Genomic DNA, 22,699 nt, shown 5'->3' with positions numbered 1-22,699 from the left:
CACTAGCATAAAAAGCATCTGTACAAATGGCAGCTCCTGGGACACTTTGCACCTCTTATGCATCAGATCTTTTTTCATGTTTGAGGGATAGCTGCAGTGGCTGAGGAAACAGGTAACATCTAAATTCCCTGCTCTCTCTGTCCTGAGGAAGCACCATCACAGAGCACAGCATGATAGAGCCTTTTTTGGTCAAAGAACCATATTTAGTGCATTACTGACGGACACAGTATAGTCTTCAGTGCACTGTGGATACTGGGAGAGTAATTCATCCCAACGCATGGTCCCACACCCACCTCTTCCCACACTCTCACTCCCTTTTGGAGGGGCTGTAGGCTTCCAACACTGCATAACAAACAATACCCTCGCCCCAAGACCGGGCGGAGGGGGGCGTGGGGCATGGCAGCTAGGATATTCAGCACATTGTCTTCGGTAGCCTAGGTACAGATTCAAGAGGCAAGAGATGAGCTTTTTGAGCAGCAGGCCTGGAGCACTCCCTTTGCTATCTGCAGACCCCTGCTTTGCTGTACCATTCCCCAAAGAATGGGTGGCAAAACTCCACAGCATGTGTCGTGCAAAAGTAACATCCACGACTAAACCTAGAGCAAGCTGGAGAACAGCCTGCCACCTTGTCAGCTCAGATACCAAGATGATAGGCGCCTTAGACATAGATACCTACCAACCAAGCTTTGTTCAAGATTGATGGTTGGTATGGAGCCACTTGCACGGCTGAAATGGCCATTCTGTAGAAAGAATGAAATTAAATTGATGTCCGACGTGGTGTCTCTCAGCAAGCTAGTAATCCCTTCTCTGCATCCTGGCCCGGTGTGGGTCTATCCTTAGAACACCCTTAATCCCATTCCGCATATCCCAATTATAGTAAATGTATTCCAAACACACCTGGGTCAGGTGTTCACATCTCAACAGATCAACAGCGTTGAGACACGACTGCTGCATTACCAGCCTACTTAGTGTAACACTCCACTTCAGCTTTTCACACATAATAAATACTCCAGGTTTTATAGCTCAGAGGAAACATAGCACGGTTTACACCTAACTGGGGGTTAGATGCTGTTTGTTCTTGGAGGAGAGGAGACGGCATATGGATCGGGGAATGTTGGAATCTTATCTGTTGGTGCCTAAGAGACTGACATCCCTCGCTCGCTGCAGTGACTGGTTGATGTTGGGCAGCCCAGTTACGTTGGTGTCATGGTACAATTCCCCGCTCTGAACCTTAGCGTCCAAAAGATGGGGTACCAGCATGAATTCCTCTAAGCTTGACTACCAGCTTAGAACCTGTAGCGCTGCCACCAACCAGGAATTCCAGTGCCTGCTACACTCTGGTCCCCCCAAGACCTTGCCCGGGGAACCCCAAGACCCAGAAGACCCTCTGGATCTTAACACAAGGAAAGTACCCTTTCCTTCACCGTTGCCTCTCCAGGCTTACCCCTCCTTGGGTTACCCTGGAAGATCACTGTGATTCAAACTCCTTGAATCTTTAACAGAGAGGAAAATGTCACCTTCCCCCCTCCTTCTCTCTCCCCTCCCAGACTCTTCCTGAGAGAGAAAGTAATCCTGACACAGAGAGAAATTAGCCTCTTCTTCTCTCCCCTTCCCTCCTTTCTCCCCACCAATTCCTGGTGAATCCAGACGCCAGTCCTTTCTGGGTGTGCTCACACCAGACTAAAAAAACAATCAGGTTTTTTAAACAGAAAACTTTTAATTAAAGAGAGAAAAACAGTAAAAATTATCTTTGTAAATTTAAGATGGAAATAGGTACAGGGTTTTTTAGCTAGTAGGACACTGGGAATACCCTCCAGCTACAAGTACAAATTAAAATCCTTTCAGCAAAATACAAATTTGAACTCCTTCCAGCCAAATGCACAATTAGAACTCCTTCCAGCCAAATGCACATTTGCAAATAAAGAAAACAAACATAAGCCTAACTCGCCATCTACCTAGTACTTACTATTTGGAATCTATAAGAACCTGTATCAGGGAGATTGGAGAGAAACCTGGTTGCACGTCTGGTCACTCTCAGAACCCAGAGTGAACAACAACCAAAAACTAACAGCACACATAGAAACTTCCCTCCTTCAAGATTTGAAAGTTCTGTCTCCTGATTGGTTCTCTGGTCAGGTGACAGCCAGGCCTACTGAACTTGTTAACCCTTTATAGTCAAAGAGATATAAAGTACTTCTGTGCTATTAACTTTTCTTATCTGTTTGACAGTTGCAGCGTATGTGCAGAGTAAGATGTAGCTGCCAACGCTTAATGTTTTCCCCTAATGTAGTTATGTGACCCTGCAAACCAGGAATTCTTGGGTTTCAGTGACTTGGCGCAGCTGCATGGTCATTTTCACGGAAGCTGGTGTTTTCTCTGTGTTTGGAAACCCCTGCTTCGCTCCGCCAGCTGGAGGAAAGGGTCCAGACCAGAGGACTCTGCTCATTGGGGCTAAAGGAAGCAGCTGCTGCTGGACCCTGAAAAGCTGATAATTTCTTGTCTTTATACAGCCCACCCTATTCCCAAGCACAGATCCCTGCAATATGAGACCTCTCATAGCCTTAAATTCAGATGGGACCGTCATGATCATCTAGTCTGATCTCCTGCACATTGCAGGCCACAGAATCTCACTCATCCCCTCCTATAACAGACCCCTAATCTCTGGCTGAGTTACTGAAGTCCTCAAACCATGATTTACAGACTTCAAGTGACAAAGAATCCACCATTGATACTCGTTTAAACCTGCCAGTGACCCATGCCCCATGCTGCTGGCTCCAAATATGATGATCAGTGAGACCCTGAGCATTTGGCTGCTGCAGCACTGTATGCTGGCACTCCGCTTGAGTGCCAGGCCGTGAGCACCTCAGCAGTGTCAGAGAGGTGAACATGAGAACGGAGGCCTGACTCTGGGGTTGCTTCAGTGGAGTAGGATGCACTGGTGGGGGCTGCTCTATGGTGAGAGAAGGCGGCAGTGGGAGGGTGGAGGTGGAGAAGGCAAGGGGGCACGGAGCCTAGTGAGTAGCAGGAGCAGAGGGTGCATGTTTTGAAAGGAGAGAGGCCCACCTATGCCACAGGTGTCCTGCTGACTCAATGCTATAGGAAATCAGGCCCCTTATTTAGGTGCCCAAATATAGATTTAGAAGCCAGCTTTAGACCATCGCCCCCAGGTGCGGTTGATTTGGTGGAGTAAGGGATGTTAAACCTTGGCCACAATCCCTAGCACTTCTTACATGTTCAAGGCCCTGCACAAACATTAGCTAACTGAATGCCACACTTACTATCTATTGTCAGTAATAGTTGCCTTAAATATCAAGATGGGTGAGGTGATGCCTCTGATTGGACCAGCTTCTTCAATAAAAGATTTGACCTCACCCACCTTGTGCTTCTAATACTCTGGGACCAGCACAGCTACAACAATATTGCAAACTTAAATGTCAAGGCATTTCCCTTCATTCCCTGCTGATGTGCTGAGGGCTCTGCTGCAGTATTCCCCACGTTAAATCACTACATTAGATTCTTCTTGATTGTCTGCAGTAACTAGGTTGCCATCTACTGAAAGTGGTTGTGACAATCTAATTTCCCAAATGGATGTGGCTCGGATCTCTTCCCTTCTACCCTTGGGAGTTCCAGACAATTGAACTCCCCTAATGGCCAGCATGTCACTTCAGCAGAGACGGACATTGTTCACTTGGCTAGCCAAGCCCCAATTAGTCTTGACACTTATATATAACCCAGGCCCTGTGGTGCTGGGGCTTGTTTCAGTCAGCCCGTGTCTTCTCTGCTGAGCACCTGTGATTTTAACAACTCTCTATTGTGAGGTCTGGTAATGAGCTGTATGTACGTGTCTGTCTGCGGTGCATTGCAGTTGAGCACTGGTTACACTACCGATCTGTGTGAAGTCATAGACCGTATACACCAAACACAGAACAGTACGCACAGTTGTAATTGTTGGGGGGAGAAAAGGGCAGCTTTCTAAATAAGTGACTGAGTTTATCTCCAATGTGATGAGACCATGTGTAGGGATGCTAGTGTCACTACTGATGTTCTACACAGTAGATTACCCTGATAGCTTGTCCTTCTTAACAACACTGAGAAGGAAGCAATAGGGAAGGTCTTAGATGGAGTCAGGAGGAGTATTGCCTAGTTAAGTGAACACAAGTTATGTTTTCATGTTCAGAAGGTGATAGCTTTGCACTGAATAACTTTGCTTCTCTCATCTGTCTAGCTTTCAGAGCCGTATTGACGAGTGTGTCAAGCAGATGTCAGATATACTCTGTCAAGTGAAAGGGACAGGAAATATCCCTGCAAATGCCAGGAACACGGTGGCGCAAGACGCAGACAATGTCCTGAGGCCATTAATGGACTTCCTGGATGGAAAGTAAGAAGAGCTCAGTTCGGTATTCAGACTGCCATAAAATTTCTAACAGACTGCGGGGGGGGGGCGGTTCTCCAGCCTTCTGGATGACTCCCTAGAGGCGTCTTCTCTATCAGTGTCATCTCAGAGGGTTTTTATCTTTGGAAAAGAGGTGGCTTCTATGACATATCAGACTTTCTCATTTTGAAAGTGTCAGCCAGCAGATATCATGGTGTTTCTGTGAATCCCATGATATTCGTATAATTCGTGATTTTGTTGCATGAGAAATGATTTATTTTGTTGCATTTATACTTGAGTCATTCCATCTTGTCCTCGGGTTGGATGCTGAAAGAGACTGTGTGTTTCACAGTTAGCATGCATACGCAGTAGCACTTTTACATCCGTAAAGCAATTTCCATGCTTTACCTAACTACTCCTGGGAGGCAGCATCACCTTCTATTGGTGGGAAGTAGAAGTGGGAATGCTTATGACTTCTTTCCTCAGCACAGCAAGTCAGCGGCAGAGCCTGGATTATTCTTCTTGTCTATCCTACAGAGGAGGCAAGTTCCTCTAAACACTGCCTGCATCCTGCTAACATCACCCCTTTGTTGCCTGGGTTCAGCTCTGGCCAGCTCCTCGTCACCCAGCTGAGGATTTTGGCTAGGCGTTGAGAGACCCAGGAGAGGTTGTGTTCATGCTTGAGTGTTGTCTATGTATTGCTGGCACTTCAGCCAGTGTGTTGTGTCCTCAGTTCTCCCAGTGGCTTCCTATAGATGTAGTCTCGTGGGACTCTGCCAGTGAGTCTAATCTCTCTGTGCCCTTACACTGGCAGGGGGATGGTCAGTGAGAGGTGAAAAGGGAAACTGATCAGAACTCTTCCAGGCAAAAGGGAGTAAACACAGAGAACTGATACTGAGGAAGGCAGCTAGGCCAAGCACAGAATTGAGCCAAGAAATAGCTTGATGTGTTTCTGGAGAAGGGTGTTGAGGGCTCTCCTGAGAGAAGCAGGAAGGTGGGTTTCAAATCAGCGTTCAGAGAGCCCATCCTTGGGCCACATGGCCTTTTGCTGGCCTACAATCAGTTATGTTCACTCTTCTGTGGGAATGGGCTCTGCCAGGTAGGAATACTTGGGCTGCTGCTTTTACTCTTACTTCTGTCTGTGGTGGTTAGTGTTTGGAGGGAGAGAGACACGGCTGAGCTACAGAAGGATGCCAGTGTGCACCCTCTCCAGACATGTTACAGCTGAGCATGTGTTCCTTGAAAGTAGCAGTGCCACTGCCTTCGGACTCTGGGGGAGCTTTGTTTCATTAAAACTTTACTTTTCATCTCTGGCACAAGGAGAGGAAAGCAAAGCAAAGCTGTGCGCCTGCCTGATCTCTCATTTCCAGCTGCAGCAGAAACCTCAGAGGAGATGAGGAATAGAGCTCCGACTAGGATCTCTCATGTAAAGAGAGCACGTATTTGAAAAATGAGGAAGCTTTGTTTCTGTGACTAGGAGAAGTACAATGATCTACAATGGTCTGGAGGGTGTAAATACTCCACAGGGAGTTGAAGTACTGAGTGGGAATGTGATATTCCTGATCATCTTCGGGGCACTGACTTCGGTACCTACCTCTATAAGAGAGGCTCTAGCACAGTCAGAAGTGATGGGCTTGATCACAGAGTGAGGTTCTATGGAGTGTTTCTGGAGGTCACGCTAGAAGAGTAAACTCACCTCTGGGTCTTTCCCTGTTTAGATGGATGAGCCCTTTGGAGCAGGGCGCTTCTTCTGTTTTATGTGTAAGCATCCAGTACAGTGGGGCCCTGATCCTGTTGGGGCCCCTGCAAGCTGCCATAATACAAATAAAAACTTCCTATTGCTCTGGGGGTTAAATAGCAGTGGCTGAATTCTTAGGCACAAAAATCCTATTTTGCGCAAATGTCTTAGTGCTGAAGCTGAAGGAAAAAGCATCAGAAAACATTACTTTAGCAGCGCTGTAGGCAAAGGGAATGCTGCTCTTTCCTATGAGACGTGAGATGAGAGTTAACATAAATTGTTTGTTAGGTGAGGCATAAATCTCACTCACACTTCCTCTTGTTTCTCCTACAGCCTGCACTGCTGGAACTGCATTGTTTTAATCAGCTCTTGCTCTCTCCCTGCAGCCTGACGCTCTTTGCCACGGTGTGTGAAAAGACAGTGCTGAAGCGGGTGCTGAAGGAGCTCTGGAGGGTGGTGATGAATACCATGGAGAAGCTTATTGTGCTGCCTCCACTCACAGACCACACGGTAAATCATAACCTTCTTCCTTACTCAGTGCAGAAGCCATGCTCATTCTGCTGTATAACCCTGTCTGGGTAGTGGAGTCTGCACACCAGCCTGTTCTGAAGGGTGAACATTGAAAGGAAAATGATGGCCGTAATCGAAGAAAATAAAGAAATGGGTTTATTGGTAATGGGATCTCAAGGCAGAGAGAGTGCTCTCCCAGCACAGCATCTGAGATGCCGGAGTCCAAAGCGTGACTGTCAAGTGCACCAAATTGTTGAATAGGAGTCTGCAATCTTTTTCATAAGGCGATGCACACCAAATTAACCGGTTGCTGGTGCTGACTACACCGGGTTAGCTTAACCATGGAAACGCTCTCACTTAATGATCATCAGCTCCCTAGGCTAGGGGTGTTTTTCTCTTGTTAAACATAGTTAATTTGGGGTTGCTCATTAATTACACTTTTAGGCTACATCATCCCTACTGAGTGGGGTGGTGTTTCTGGGTCTCCGGTTGCGGGGAGGAGTTTGAAGCATGACCAGGGTACACCTGATTTCAAAGGTAGACATGTGTAAGTGTTCAGCTGCAGGGACCAACTGGATTAATGTGTGCCATGAACTGCAGTGACCTGTTAATGATGGAAAAATTAGCCTGTCCCCTAATTCTAGAGAACTACAGAAGCAGATTACATTGCAGACCCAGATATCCAGCTGCTTCCTAGAATGGTGTCCAGTCACAGGCAGAGTAAACTCCTGGCCCTGGGTTATAAGCTAATTGTTTGGAAATCGTCCAGAAATATTACTACTTGTCCACATGAAAGCAGGCTCCTGGCCTGGGGTTGATGTACTGAGTGCCGCCTCTTGTTTGTCACTGGTTTCTGGTATGTGTTGAAAGGTGTTCAGGTCATCGCGTCTGAAGAATTGGTGGAGACTTGCATCTTGATGTAAATGTATTTGTCTTGTGAGAGGGAGGGCCCTTGTCTCACCCTTAAGGATGTTGTAAACACTAGAGCTGTATTGCACACAGTGAATCCTGCCTGTCATGCAAGAAACTATTGCAAGGGATCCGGTGTTCGCTCCGTGTTCAGGTTTTAAGTGACTATGTTTGTGTTTCTTTAATCAGTTTCATTTGTGTGCTGGATTTAGAATGGAGAAAATAAATAACTTTAAGGGAGGGGGTCCTGTGTGTTTTCTAGGCTACTTTTAAGCTGCTATGGAAAGTGTCTGTTAGTAGATTTGCGGAAGCCTGAATGTAAGAGCAGCCTTACTATGATTCTAACAATCCCTTCTAACCTGAAGAGATGAAATAAAAGCTTTCCTAGGGCACCAGGGGAAGGAGCTGTTTTGGGCTTTTATGCAGGCCCCTTTTGAAGTTCCCATACTGAGTGGGAGGAAAGCACCTGATGCCACATTTTCCCCCTGAAAGGCAATACATAGCTACTGCTTGCAACCCTGCTGGAAGTCACCACAGAATAGCCATTGTGAGATACTCCATATGGCTTCATGTTACCTTCTCTGACAAATTCAAAATGGAGAGGCTACAAAAAGAAGCCCAAGTCCTCTCCTGCTTCTGGAGGATTTCTCCCGTTGGCAGGATGTGGCTCTCTGACAAGAGAAGCTAGTCAGCTACTGGGATGTAGGTTATAATGGAATTGTAACTCATCTATTGCTTTCACACCTCTAGGACAGCAGGCAGCAGCAAGTGTCTTAACAACACACGCAGTTCACTGGCTCATCAGCCTGTGGGTACTGAATTTCCATGGATTTCGAGATCAATGGCAACATCAGCTGCAGTAATTCAGAGAGCAATTCACACACCTCACCAATTATAAGCAAAGATCAACATTTAATTACTATACTGTCTCTCTCGGCTGAGTGGATATATGGGGTTAAGTCTCGGGAACTCTGTTTTTGGGCTTCTGAATACATCCCGTTTTATTACATTATCAAAGCTAATGCACATTCCTTTCGCCTTCCCTGCAGCAGAGTACACCCCAGCCCGTTACTGTGTGGCTGCAGGTCAGTAAGCAGATGCTTGATTCACACATGGACGGCTCCTCAGATCTCTGTGCCTTATTTGCCATCATTCTCATTACACAATGGGCAGCTACAGCCCACCCCGCTGATGACACACACCCTGACTGTGTTTCTTTCTGTGCCCCCAGAGAGACCTGTCTCCCCTAGATGAGTGTGTGATCTGGGACACACGATTCAGCCTCTCTAGGGCATGTCTACCTCCTCTTCCAACAGGGCTACATTTGTGCGAAGGCAGGACCTTTACATTCACACCTGCAGCATCCACGTGGAGGGGTTACAGCCGAGCACTTCAGTCCGAACTGCAAGTCACACCCTCCCAGACCAAACTGCAGAGCAGTGTAGATAGATGTGCCCCAAGCGTCAAGAGCTGATTTTACCTCTCACAGAGCAGCACCCTGCCTGTTATGCAAACAGATCCTCTGAAGTGGATGGCAGTGCTGCTTTAGCAGTCAGCGGGGGTGGGAACTGTTCTGGCAGGAGGGCTGCTAGCACTCCTTATGGCCTCTGGAGATAAATACAACTTCTCTGTTGCATTAGCCAAGGGCAAGAAATCCCAAGTCTGCTCCTGTAGCAAGTGTGTGGGGAGGTGGTTTACCTTAGCTTTGGGCCTGCTAAGCTAAATCAGCATCTCTTCATGCGCTCTGCTGGAAAGTCAGATTCTGGGCACTGCCAGAGTCCTCGGAAAACCACTTCCGAAGACAAGAAGCTTTTCTGTCCCAGGTTAAAAGCTAGCTTGTGATCGCTTAATGTAGCAAAAACACCTTAGAAGAATAAATAATCTTTGATTTTAATAGGCATTATACACAAGCTCTGCTTGTCAGATAAAGCCTCTTAAATAGATAAACGCAAATAATGCCAATAATCAAATCTACAGGCAGTCTGATCTGAGCGCCAAACACACACTGAATGGAATAAATGTGCTTCAAGGCAGTACTTCATGCAAGCTAAAGCACTCGCAAATTAGTGTCACACAAAGAAATAAACCTGGGTAATAACGAGCTCTTGACAAACAAAGACTGTGGGGTCAGTGACTGTCTGCAGACCTGTGTTGTGTCCTTGCATTTTGTTACATATGTCAAATCAAGAGGCAGGACGTGTTAAACTTTGGCAGCTTACTCTTCAGAGAGTGTAAATCGGCATCACCCATTGACAGATAGCAGCTGAGAACCCTGCCCCATTGACGGACAACAGCTGAGAACCCTGCCTGAATGGCTTTTTTAAAACAGTTGAACCATGAACAGAGATTTGAATTATCCTCAGGCTGCAAATGATAGCTGTCTTATGTCGGTGACAGGTGCAGGTATGAAGACCAAGTGAATTTCCTTGGAAAGCGCTAGGAAAATTAGAACTGCTTACATCCTGCACCACTCAGAACGATGGGTGTCACCAGAGAGATGGCAGTACTTGCTGTGGTGGCACATGCTCTCTCCCCATGTTCCTCCATGATGCTTTAACCACTTGTTCTAGGGATCACCAGGAAATACTTTTGTGCCAAGCACTGGATGTCAAAGGATTAAAATATTGTAGTGTCTGTCTGACATGTGGAGGTTCTGCTGCTTCCAGGGATTTGCTGCTGAATTCAGATTTCTGCAGTGACAGTTGTGGAGGTTCATTCCCAAGGTGATGCACATGGTACAAGGTGTCCTGAGAGAGTTTTGTGGTGGGATGTTTCCTTGCATGGATAAACAGCCTTTTGAGGAGCTGTAGTATTTTGTTTACAAGAGTTTCACTAGGCAAAGACAGGAGCTGTCCATGTTATTTCATTTGGGCAATCCCAACTTTGATGACAAACTCACTGTAATAACAGAATAACTTCTGTTTGCAAACATATGCTGACAGAGATTGGCATTGATTGGCAGGGATTGTGCCTAGGAGGAAAGAAAAATTGGAGACTAGTTATCTGAGCGGCTTTGTTGCATGAAGCGTTCTGAGTCACTGGGTATTGCTCAGTGTTTCAGACCTGGCCTACTTAGGAGCCTGCAGCAGGAATGCTACGTGCCTTGGCTGGCTAATGTTATTGTTCAAACTCGTATTGAAAAATTCCAAAGAGGAATGACAGAACTGAACTGTGAAATATTAATATTTAAATAGCATTTTGGGGCTGCTCATTTAAAATGTCTTGTAACTTGATTTAGAAGTAGTGTGTGCTCTTCTGCTTAGCTCAGCAGGTGCAGAAACCTTAAGAACCCCTTTGAAGTAAAAATGAACTCCAGAAATCACACAGCATTTACCATTTGGCCATAAATGCAGATCAGAAGCCCTAAGTGAAGTCACATGCATCAGTCAGGTATTGCAGTGGCGTGATTAGTTAGCAGCACCTTGTAAAAGCTACTAGGATATACCTTTCTTACTCCTGGGGTAATTCTGTACCACTGTGCATGTGCAGAATTCATGTCCCCCACAGATTTCTTTGCTTCCCCTCCGAAAATAGTCTTTGACAGGGAAGCTGCAAGAGCAGTTATGCACCACTCCCTAGCTGCACAGGTACATGGTTTCACCCAGCGCAGCCGGCGGAGAGGTAAATCACCGCAGGGCTGGGGACACCCCAGCCAGTAGCTCCTACCCCGAGCCGGGATCAGCTGCTAATCCTGGCTGGGCTAGAGGCAGGAGAAGACAGGACTTCCTCTTCCCCTGCAAGGAGTGGCTGGGGCTATGTCAGACTCACTCCCAGAAACCTCCCCCAGCTGCAGGAAGCTCAGCATTCTCCCCTGCTTCCTGCCGCCATTGCTCCTCAGCTGTGGGGGGAGGGGTCACTGTATGGGGAGCTGCTCCCCCATCTGCCCAACTCCCGTGCATCTGTACCTCTCATACCCAGACACCCCCATCAAGCCTCACCCCACACCCAGAACCACTCTAGTCCTCCATATCTGAACCCTAGCCCACTGAACCTCAATCCCTGAATCTGGAGCCCCCTGCACCCAGAGACCCTGCCTGAGGACTCCCACTCCTGCACTCAGACAACCCCCTGACTGAGCTCCCTGCACTCAAACCTCCACCCTGATGAGTCCCACCCCCAACTAGCTGCACCCAGATCCCCACCTCCCCCAGCATGCAAACCCCTCTGCTTCAGAGAGAGTCTACAAAATACAGCGTGAAATGGCAGGGGGCAGGGATATAGGAGACAAGCCAAGTGATCAGGGTGGCAGCAGACATGCAGTGTCTCTGAGAGAGTCATAGAGTTTAAGGTCAGAAGGGACCACCAGATCATCCAGTCTGACTTCCTGTATTTCACAGGCCACCAGCACCACCCACACACTAAACCTAACCATCAGACTTAGATCCAAATATCACAGCCCACAGGAGACTAGGCTATTTTGTGTGACAGGCAGAGAATGGGAGAGATTGAGATGCACCAGTGCCGAAGACCCCCTAATGGCAGAGAAGGATTGAAATGAGATGTACCCAAATAATTCCGGCTAGTGACCTGCACCCCCACATGGCAGAAGAAGGTTTAAAACAAAACAAAACACATGTCACTGCCAGTCTGACCTGAGGGAAAATTCCTTCCTGACCCCACATATCATGATCAGTCAGACCCTGAGCACATGAGCAAGAACCAGCCACCCAAGCATCTGAGAGAGAGGATGCTCAGTGCCACCTCAGTCCCTGACACTCCCTGTCCAAATGTCCCATCTCCAGCTGTGGCCATCCCTGATGCTTCAGAGAGAGAATACAAAGCACATACCAGCAAAGTACCTGAGGGACAGGAATCCCTTCCTGACCCCTGCAGTTGACCAGCTGGAGCCCTGAAGCATGAGCTTCAGAACATAAACCAGAAGGGGCCCCCAGGGCTGCAAAGCCCTGCCCCCTACCATCATAAGAACATAAGAACGGCCAGACTGGGTCAGACCAGAGGTCCATCTAGCCCAGTATCCTGTATTCCAACAGTGGCCAATGCCAGGTGCCCCAAAGGGAATGAACAGAACAGGGAATCATCAAATGATCCTTCCCCTGTTGCCTATTCCCAGCTTCTGGCATCAGAAGCAACCCCATCATACAACCACACTCATACATTTGTCCAGCTTTCTCTCAAAACCAATTCAGTTGTTTGCCCCATTCACCCCTTAGGAGGCTGCTCCGGAGCCTCCTTTCTCTGATGGTAGAAAGGTCGTCCTAATTTCCAGCCTGAATTTATTCATGGCCAGTTTATCCCCATTTATTTTTGTGCCAACACTATCCTCCAGCTTCAATACCTCTTTGCTCTCCTTGGTGCCCCCCCACCCCCCCATCATGTATTTATACAGTGCAGTCAGATTCCCTCTCAGCCGTCTTTTTGCTCAACGACACTAGCCAAGCTCTTCCAGACTCTTAGCACTGGGAAGTTTGGTTTGGGGGCTCTCCGGGTGGAAGTATGAGAGAGAAGGGATTACTGAAGTAAGGAAGATTAGTGAGTAAAGGGGTAGGGAGGGGAGGTGGTGAAGGAAAAAAATGTACAGCGTGAGCGGCTCATTCGAGCTATTTGGAAACATATGGGCCCTGTGGAAATTACCGAGTACACCACCAATCCCAAGGCCAGGGCTAGCTTCACTGGGCTTCCTTTTGACCTGGTGTATGGTGTTCATTAGGGAAAGTAACAAAATTAAACAGTGGTGGGTGCTCTAATTATCATTGACTGGCCTGGAGGGACAAGGGTCCAGTTCCCCATTCCAGGGGACAATCCTCCCAGCACACGTCAGGCCTCACTGAGCAAGAAAGGGGGAAATTCAACTGGATATTTACAGCACCTGCCAGAGTAGCCTGGAAGAGCGTGCAATGGAGAGCGGAGGGAATTCACGACTAGAGCGAGGGCAGGCTGGATTCCTCAGGCTCTGCACTGAACAGGCCCTTTGTCCAGGCAGGAGGAGAAAACACAGGGGGAGGAAGAAAATAATTTCAAGCACATCCTGTAAAGGAACTTAGGAGCAATGGGTGGCAATAGCTGTCTGGTTGCTTGTAGCCTTAGGACTGCAGTATCCAGGTGATAGGTGCATTAGAGAAGGGTGAAAAGATACTGTGGCGGAGGAAAAGAAACAGCATCCTCCCCTCTGTCGCTGCCCCAGGACCAGCATTCATTATGCTGCAATGTATCTGGCTCCAAGTGACATTTCTCATCACCAGGGCTCCAGCCTCCTTCCTTACTGTGTCATTGTTCACAGGACACAAGTAAACCGTGGTGTGGGAACAGGGGATGTCTAGGTGCCGATCTGTTCATGTTTGTGAATAAGGAATTGTTAGAGTATTCCACTAGACTGAGCCTGCCTGTCTTCTGCCTGAGAAAATGCACTAAAAACCAAACCAATCAAATTGGGGGGCTAACATGTGCTTAACCCCACTCTTTGGTTGCACCATGCTGCATGTCTAACAATGTGATCTGTGCTTAGTTTGTAATCAACTCCATAAACGCTTTGTACTCCCAGATTTGTAGGGCTGGCTGTAATAGAGCTTCCAGTCTAGGGTAATACAGTGGTTTCACAATCAGTTTGTGTGTAATCCAGCGGGATGAGTGAGAGCTAGCAGTGTACTGCAGCCTGCGGGAGCTCTGTATGTGGCTGTGCACGGAAGGCTGCTTTTACCCTAGCTAGCAAATGTGTTCCTTGGAAATGGAGGAAAACAACACTAGCATGTCTGGCACTGGGTTTGTTATATCAAGATCAATGGACCAGCTTGATTTGCACCTTTTTCCTTTACTGCTCAAAAATTGCTTTCTGATCTCTCTCTCCTTTCTTCCTCTTTACCTTCTTGCAATCATAGGGTACGCAGTTGATTTTCAGTGCTGCTAAGGAACTGGGACACTTGTCAAAGTTGAAGGTACTGATGTTGTGTGGCTTGCATTTATGTCCTTGTATACAAAAATGAAAGTGCAGTAGTGCATAGCATGAGTTCTGTGTCTCCCCCTGTCTGTGACCGGCAGTGTGCCCCTTAGAATACATGCTACTAACATGAGTGCATGCTTAGATTTACTGCATGGCTTTACATTTACAGTAGATTTAATTATTTGCACGTTCAGTATAACAAGTGAACAATCAATAATTTATTTTAAAAAGAAAAAGAAAGAACACTTTGAGAATCCATCCAATTCCTCTACATGTACTTGTGCAATAGAAAATGCCCAGTTCTTCTTCAAGTGGTTGTTCACCTCCATTCAAAGTAGGTGTGCACGCACCATGTGCATGCCAGCCGGAAGATTTTCCCTAGCAGCGTCTGTAGGGTCGGCCCGGGCGCCCCCTGGAGTGGTGCCACCACGGCGCCCTATAAAGGGGCCTGCCAACCCTCCACCCCCTCAGTTCCTTCTTACCAACGGTGACGGCTAGCTGGAACTTCTCTTGGGCATAGCAAGTTTGCAGTGTCCTATCCTTACTGTTTAGTCCGTGTATTCAGTTACATTATAGTCAGTTAAGTAGATCTTTGTATATAGTTCTTCGTAGTTGGGGGGTTTTCCCCCGCCCCCGAGTCTTCGTCGTTCGCTGGGGCATGCCTGGGTCCCCCAGGTTCAAACTCTGCAAGGACTGCGGGAAATTCATGCTCAAGAGTGACCCGGACTCAGTGTGCTTGAGGTGCCTCGGAAAGAGCCACCAAAAGGACTGGTGCTCTATCTGTAGAGGCTTCCGCCCACGAACTCTTAAGGACAGGGTTCAAAGAATTAGAGTCCTCCTGATGGATGCGGCCCTGCGGCCACCCTCGGACCCAGAACCTGCCAAGGTGGTGCCCAGCACGTCGTCCTCGGTGCGGAGTGCCCCAGCACTGGCATCAGGACTTAGGGCCCAGACCAAGCCATCAAAAACCCGGCACCGGATGGAGTTGGGTCATAGGAAGTCGGCCTCAGTGCGGCACCGCTCACCTTCACCGGAGCCTGCCAAGAGAAGGAAGCCGGTGAGGGATCGGTCACCTCACCGGGATCCGAGGCTGATGCCGTCCGTGAGTACAAGCGGTCAGGCTGGGCTACAGCCCTCGGCAGTTCCGTCAACTCCCGCACCACAGAGAGGGCGGTCGAGTCCGGACCAGCCTAATTCCCCAGACCTCAACGGAGACATATGCCATCGGTCGATGCTGGAGGCATTCGAGGCAGCCTCAGGTCTAATGGGTCTCCCAGCACCGGCCTCCCCGCATCGTAGGGAGTTGCCTACTGTGGTCCGTCCCCCAGTACAATCTAGAGGCAAGCCAGCCATGCTGTCTCCTCCCTCCTGGCACCGGACCAGATGAGAGGCTCCCCACCGCCTCCGCACCGCTCTCCATCAGCACCAGGCGCTGCTCTCCCCAGGTCCTCATACTCAGAGACCTCAGACTCAGAGGCAGACTCCTATCGCTCCAGCCGGTCGCGGAGCAGGAGATCGGTTTCGGGGGCGAGCCACGAACGTTACCTGCAGTGACAGCAACAATGGCAGCTGCCCTCGCAGTGGCCGTTTTGGACTCCCTGGGGCTACCATCAGTCGGTAGGCCAGGCATTTGGTCCTCGATCACAGTCAGCCTCGGTGTCCTCGACGTCGGTGGCCCCGGCGCAGCTGCCTCCCCCACCAGCACCGTTGCCGGGCAGGGATGTGCCATTGTCAAGCTCAGCACCCGCTAGCCGGGCAGCGGCACCAGCAGCGGCTTCAGTTCAGGTTCTGCCGGCACCGCATGATACCCCAAGCCGCTCACTGGCGACCCCGGTACCAGCCGTGCTGCCGCATCTAGACTCGGAACTGGCACCGCAACTTCAGTACTGTGTGCCGCAGGACCCTGAGGGGCCACATGCACCGGAGGAAGGGCCGCTCCATGTAATCTCCTCATCGGCCTCCCCAGACAAGGCTGTCTCGGGCACGGCTGTGGCACCAGCCCTAAAGGACACTCGAATCCTCCAACAATTGCTTCGGCGAGCAGCTCAGAGCCTCACAATCCAAGCGGAGGAAATCGAGGTGGACGCGGACCCTGTAGTGGACATTTTGGCTCCCTCAAGGCCATCCAGGATGGCCCTTCCGCTGATAGACTATAGCGGATACGTCCCACACCTTATGGCAAACACCAGCCTCACTGGCCCCTACTGCCAAGAGGACGGAGCAGTGCTACTTCGTCCCCTCTAGAGGGCACAAACACCCGTACACCCACCCTTCCCCGGACTCCCTGGTAGTAGATGTGGCTAACCAGCGGGAGCGTCAAGGGTTTCAGGGGTCAACACCGAAGAGCAGGGATGCAAAAAGACTTGAGCTCTTTGGTAGAAAGCTGTACTCCACGAGGGGCCTACAACTCCGCATTGCCAACCAACAGGCAATAGTAAGCCAATATGGCCACAACACGTGTTCGGCCATGTTGAAGTTTGCGGAGCTCCTTCCCCAGGACTCGAGATCAGAGTTTTCGGCCCTAGTGGAGGTGGGCAAACTGATCTCTCGAGCATCCCTCCAGGCTGCCTTGGATGCAGCGGACTCAGCCTCGCGCATCCTGGCCACGGGCCTGGTCATGCGACGGGGAGCCTGGCACCAGGTCTCGGGCCAGCCCTATGAGGTCCAGCAGACAATTCAAGACCTCCCCTTCAAGGGGCAGATGCTGTTTTCGGAGAAAACGGACAAACGTCTCCATAGCTTAAAAGATTCGAGGACCACGCTTCGCTCGCTGGGCTTGCATACCCCTGCGACCCAGCGCAGACAGTTGAGGCCCCAGGCGGCCCCTCGCCCATATCAGCCACAAACTCACCAGGAGCTGGGGTGCAGGCGGGGCAGAAATGGCAGAAGGCGTCACCAACGCCACCCCTCCAGCCAGGCGTCTGGTCAATCAAGACCACCATCAGGGCCTATACCCCCTATTTGATGGTACGGTCGAGGGCGACCTACCATTCGAGACTCTGGATCCTTTCACCCCTACCTCTGGGTCACGTCTGTCCCACTTCTGCTGTGCCTGGTCCCGAATCACGTCGGACAGCTGGCTGCTCCACACAGTAGAGAGGGGATATTCTATCCAGTTCTCCTTCCTTTCGCCCCACCAGCCCCACTCCCTGTCCCTCCTCAGGGACCCATCTAACAAGCAACTTCTAATTCAAGAAGTGAAGTCCCTCACGGAGGCAGGGGCAGTGGAGGAAGTCCCGCGGGAGCTCAAGGGCAAAGGCTTCTACTCCTGGTATTTCCTAATACCGAAGGCAAAAGGGGGCCTGAGGCCCATCCTAGACTTGCGGCGGCTGAACAAGTTTATGCGAAAACTCAAGTTCCGCATGGTCTCCCTGTCCTCGATTATCCCCTCCCTAGATCCAGGAGATTGGAATGCCGCCCTCAACTTACAGGACACCTATTTCCACATTGCCATAATTCCCCAGCATCGTCAGTACATCAGGTTCGTCGTGGCCGACGCCCATCTGCAGTTCACGGTGCTTCGGTTCGGCCTGTCAGCTGCTCCAAGAGTCTTCACGAAGTGCATGATGGTCGTGGCGACCTTTCTGCGCAGGCGTGGCATCCAGGTATTCCCCTACCTGGACGACTGACTCATAAAGGGCCGCTCCAAGGAGAGGTAGAGACCCAGGTGTTGTTCATCAGGCGGACCTTTCTTGATCTCGGCCTCCTCTTGAACGAAGCCAAATCCACCCTGTCTCCGACGGAACAAATAGAGTTCAAAGGAGCGGTTCTGGAGTCCACCCACGCCAAAGCGTACCTGCCGAAATCCAGGTTCCGTGCAATTTCCGAGTTCATCCTCGGACTGCACCGCCCTCTGATTACCACGGCGTGAGTTTGCCTCCGGCTGTTGGGTCACATGGCGGCGTGCACCTATGTGGTCGTCCATGCCAGACTCCGGCTTCGCCTGCTACAGTCCTGGATGGCGACAGTTTATCACCCGTTCAGGGACCCGCTGGACTCAGTGGTGTCCATTCCCTGCTTAGTGCTGAGCTCGCTGCGGTGGTGGCTTGACCGGAGGGAAGTCTGCATGGGTTTCCCCTTTGCTGCCCCGCAGCCCTCCCTCTCCCTGGTGACGAACGCCTCGGATCGAGGTTGGGGAGCGCACCTAGGACGCCTCAGGACGCAGGGTTTGTGGTCGCCAGAGGATCTCAAGCTGCATATCAGTGTCAGGGAACTGAGGGCGGTCTGCCTGGCGTGTTTGACCTTCCGATCTCACCTGGCCGGCAGGTGTGTTTCAGTCCTTTCGGACAACACGGCGGCAGTTTTTTATATCAACAAACGGGGGTGCACGCTCCTCTCCCTCATGCAGGGAAGCCCTCGTGCTGTGGGATTTCTGCATTAACAATGCCACCCACCTGACGGCGTTTTATCTTCCTGGGGAGCGGAACGGTGTGGCGGACACCCTCAGCCGCTCGTTCCAGGGTCACAAGTGGTCCCTCCAGTGGGATGTGGTGTGCTCAATTTTCCAGCTCTGGGGCCTTCCCCAGTTAGACCTGTTTGCTTCAAGGGAAAACAGAAAGTGCCAACGGTTCTGCTCCCTACTGGACCGCAGTCGGGGGTCTCTGTCGGGAGCCTTCCTACAGTCATGGGAGGACGATCTGCTCTACGCCTTCCCTCCGATCCCCCTGATACACAGGGTGCTTCTAAAGATTTGCAGGGACCATGCCAGGGTAATCCTGGTAGCTCCGGCGTGGCCGAGCCAGCATTGGTACACATCACTCCTGCACACGTCCATTCAGGCACCCCTGACGCTGCCCCTACTCCCGGACCTTATCACGCAGGACCAGGGCTCCCTCCGCCATCCGAAACTCGAGTCCCTTCACCTCACAGCCTGGATGCTCCATGGCTGAACCTGGTGGAGTTGCAGTGCTCCCTGCAGATCAGGCAGGTGCTGCTAGGTAGCAGGAAACCGTCAACTAGGGCCACCTACCTGGCCAAATGGAAGCGCTTCTCCATATGATCGGGTCAGCGGGGTCACGACCCGCTGGGGGTACCAATCTCCACTATCCTCGACTATTTGCTTCATCTAAGACAACTGGGCCTCTCCCTTTCCTCCATTCGCATTCACATGCGGTCATATCCACTTTTCATCCGGGAGAGGGGGTGCCTCGGTGTTTGCAAACCCTCTGGTTGGGCGTTTCCTCAAAGATATGGACAGGCTCTTTCCGCATGTGCGTCAGCCGACTCCTGCTTGGGACCTGAATCTGGTCCTCTCCGCCCTCTCAGGGCCTCCCTTCAAGCCTCCGGCTTCGTGCTCCCTGCTGTACCTGTCATTCAAGACCACCTTCCTGGTGGTGATAACCTCGGCCCGACGGGTGTTGGAGCTCCGAGCGTTAACATCTGAGCCCCCGTATACAGTCTTCTACAAGGACAAGGTCCAACTGAGACCTCATCCGGCTTTCCTACCCAAGGTCATTTCACAGTTCCACATGGGCCAAGATATCTTTCTCCCGGTGTTTTACCCAAAACCACACTCCTCCAGTGAAGAGCGGAGGCTTCCTTCCCTGGACGTACGCAGGACCTTGGCCTTTTACATATAGCATACCAAGCCATTCAGATGCTCGACCCAGCTCCTCTTCACAGTGGCGAATAGGATGAAAGGGCTCCCGGTATCCTCTCCGCGAATCTCTTTGTGGATCGCGACCTGCATCCGGGAATGCTACCGCATAGCTAAGACCCCTATCCCTCCGGTCACGGCCCACTCCACTAGGGAGCAGGCCTCTCTGCAGCGTTCCTGGCTCAGGTTCCGACTCAGGAGATTTGTAGACTGGCCACGTGGTCCTCCATCCACAAGTTCTCTTCTCACTACGCCATCACCCACCAGGCTAGGGATGATGCAGCCTTTGGTCGCGCAGTACTGTAGTCAGCAGTGATCTCTGACCCCACCTCCTAAGGTTAGGCTTGTGAGTCACCTACTTTGAATGGACATGAACAACCACTCGAAGAAGAAAAAACGGTTACCCGCCTTTTAGTAACTGTTGTTCTTCGAGATGTGTTGTTCATGTCCATTCCAACACCCACCTTCCTGCCCCTCTGTCGGAGTGCTGGCAAGAAGGAACTGAGGGGGTGGAGGGTCGGCGGGCCCCTTTATAGGGCGCCGTAGTGGCGCGACTCCAGGGGGTGCCTGGGCCGACCCTACAGACGCTGCTAGGGAAAATCTTCCGGCTGGCATGCACGCGGCACGCACACACCTACTTTGAATGGACATGAACAACACATCTCGAAGAACAACAGTTACTAAAAGGTGGGTAACCGTTTTTTTTTTGCTTTGATCTTGTTTTATAAATAGTAATCAACACTTGTAATAAATGAATATCAAGGGGAATGTAGGCTGCATTAGCTATTGACGAAGGAATCGTTTCTGAATTGGACTCATTGATATGAAAATAACTGTCACTTCTAGAGCAGAGCTGAACTGTGTCCAGAAATTCTGACTGCGTGGGCTCCCTGTTGCTGGAAGTTGGCATTTAGGATGCAGGCTGATCTGATGTGCTTTGACGGCACCATAGCTGCCATTAGTGTCACTAAGTGCACACTGCCTGACGGTGAGCCAATCAAGCGTTGCTCCAGGGTTCACAATAAGAATGATATGCAAATAGAGAAATGAAGATGCTTCATACCGGTCAGACCCTTCTGAGTATGATTTAACCTTACTACAGAAAAACTCATATGCAAGAGAAGCTGCAAATGAGGAATCGCAACGCACAAAATTATCAATTGTGCAGCAGGGAGGATTGACAGGAAGCTGAACTTGGTACAAGATGCTGATCACAGAGTGCTTTCCAAAGCAAAGAGCATTTTTCTAACTGAACCAATGCCATTAAAATTCAGTTGCCTTGTGCATGTATCACATTTGTTACACTTATTGACACAAGGTGCTAATGGACTGTGACTGCATCTGTTTTGTTTCTTCTCCATCAGTGTCTACCCTGCATCTTGGGACCATTATCTCTTTCCTGGAAGCACCCAGGTTTTTCAGGAGCCCCTCGGGCTCCTCTGTGGCAGAACTCAAAGCTCAGATTCCTGTGCTGAGGGCTGTGCTGTGCTGCTTTGCCGGCAGCTGTGAGGCATCTGTCTTTCTCCTTTCGTCCTAGTACCAGTTGTCACGGATGTCAGAGGTAGCTCAGCAGAGGGGCAGCAACTGAGCTTCAGGCAGCCAGCTGGCCAAAGGCTTCAAGAGGATGGGGGACAGTCCTCCTTGTCTTTTCCAGTCACTGGGGTCCCGTGGAGGACCTTTGCGACTCATAAAGCTACTCTGAACATAAATCTGAAATGGCACACACATTCTGCTAACTGCTATTGCCTGTAAATCTGTTGGGTGTAAGTTCAGTGAAAGGGGAAAAAAAATTTTGTACGAAGGACTTCGTTTTCAGAATTGCACATGCCTCATTTGCATAGATGCACATTCAGTGTTCCTGTGCAGCCCCTGATTTGCATGCCCATGTACTTCTGTGCACACACAAGTCTAGGATGACAGGGATGCATCCACTGGCACGTTAGCTGCACACGAAAGTGTACATGCACTCATCTGTATCTGTCCCAGAGGCATTAGTTCTTCTTTGAGTGATTGCTCATGTGCATTCCAAGAGGGTGTGCGCATGCTGCGTGCACCATCGTCGGAGGTACCCATCAGGTCGGCTGTGGAGACCCTTCGCGTGGCGCCTTTATGGTGGTATATATAGGTCCCTGCCGACCTGCCACCTGCTCAGTTTCTTCCTGCTGCCAGTGACAGTCATTGGAGCATAGAATATCAGGGTTGGAAGGGACCTCACAGGGCTCAAAGCAGGCTCAACCCCTTGCTCAAAGCAGGACCAATTCCCAACTAAATCATCCCAGACAGGGCTTTCTCAAGCTGGGCCTTAAAAATCTCTAAGGAAGGAGATTCCACCTCCTCCCTAGGTAACCCATTCCACTGCTTCACCTCCTAGTGAAACAGTGTTTCCTAATAACCAACCTAAACCTCCCCCACTGCAACTTGAGGCCATTGCTCCTTGTTCTGTCATCTGCCACCACTGAGAACAGCCGAGCTCCATCCTCTTTGGAACCCCCCTTCAGATAATTGAGGGCTGCTATCAAATCCCCCCTCATTCTTCTCTTCTGCAGACTAAATAACCCCAGTTCCTTCAGCCTCTCCTGGTAAGTCATGTGCTCCAGCCCCTAATCATTTTTGTTGCCCTCCGCTGGGCTCTTTCCAGTTTATCCACATTCTTCTTGTAGTGTGGGGCCCAAAACTGGA

The 22,699-nt window shown here is 50.1% G+C and overlaps 1 protein-coding gene across 5 annotated transcripts in view; it reads left to right on the top strand.

Annotated features, from left to right (window-relative positions):
- Positions 1-22,699, top strand: part of UNC13B (unc-13 homolog B) — a 329,656-nt gene that overhangs the window by 289,463 nt on the left and 17,494 nt on the right. For 4 of the 5 annotated variants that reach the window (XM_075066813.1, XM_075066812.1, XM_075066811.1 and 1 more), the window contains 3 exons: positions 4,226-4,378; positions 6,497-6,620; positions 14,363-14,419. In XM_075066813.1, the coding sequence (XP_074922914.1) occupies positions 4,226-4,378; positions 6,497-6,620; positions 14,363-14,419 (334 nt within the window). The remainder of the gene's footprint in view (positions 1-4,225; positions 4,379-6,496; positions 6,621-14,362; positions 14,420-22,699) is intronic. The other variant, XM_075066810.1, reaches the window with a different exon arrangement.

The sequence above is a fragment of the Chelonoidis abingdonii genome, chromosome 6 (assembly GCF_003597395.2).
Source record: "Chelonoidis abingdonii isolate Lonesome George chromosome 6, CheloAbing_2.0, whole genome shotgun sequence".
In the NCBI taxonomy this organism is placed as follows: Eukaryota; Metazoa; Chordata; order Testudines; family Testudinidae; genus Chelonoidis; species Chelonoidis abingdonii.
The sequence above is the reverse complement of the archived record's forward strand: the minus strand, read 5'-3'. Positions and strand labels throughout refer to the sequence as shown.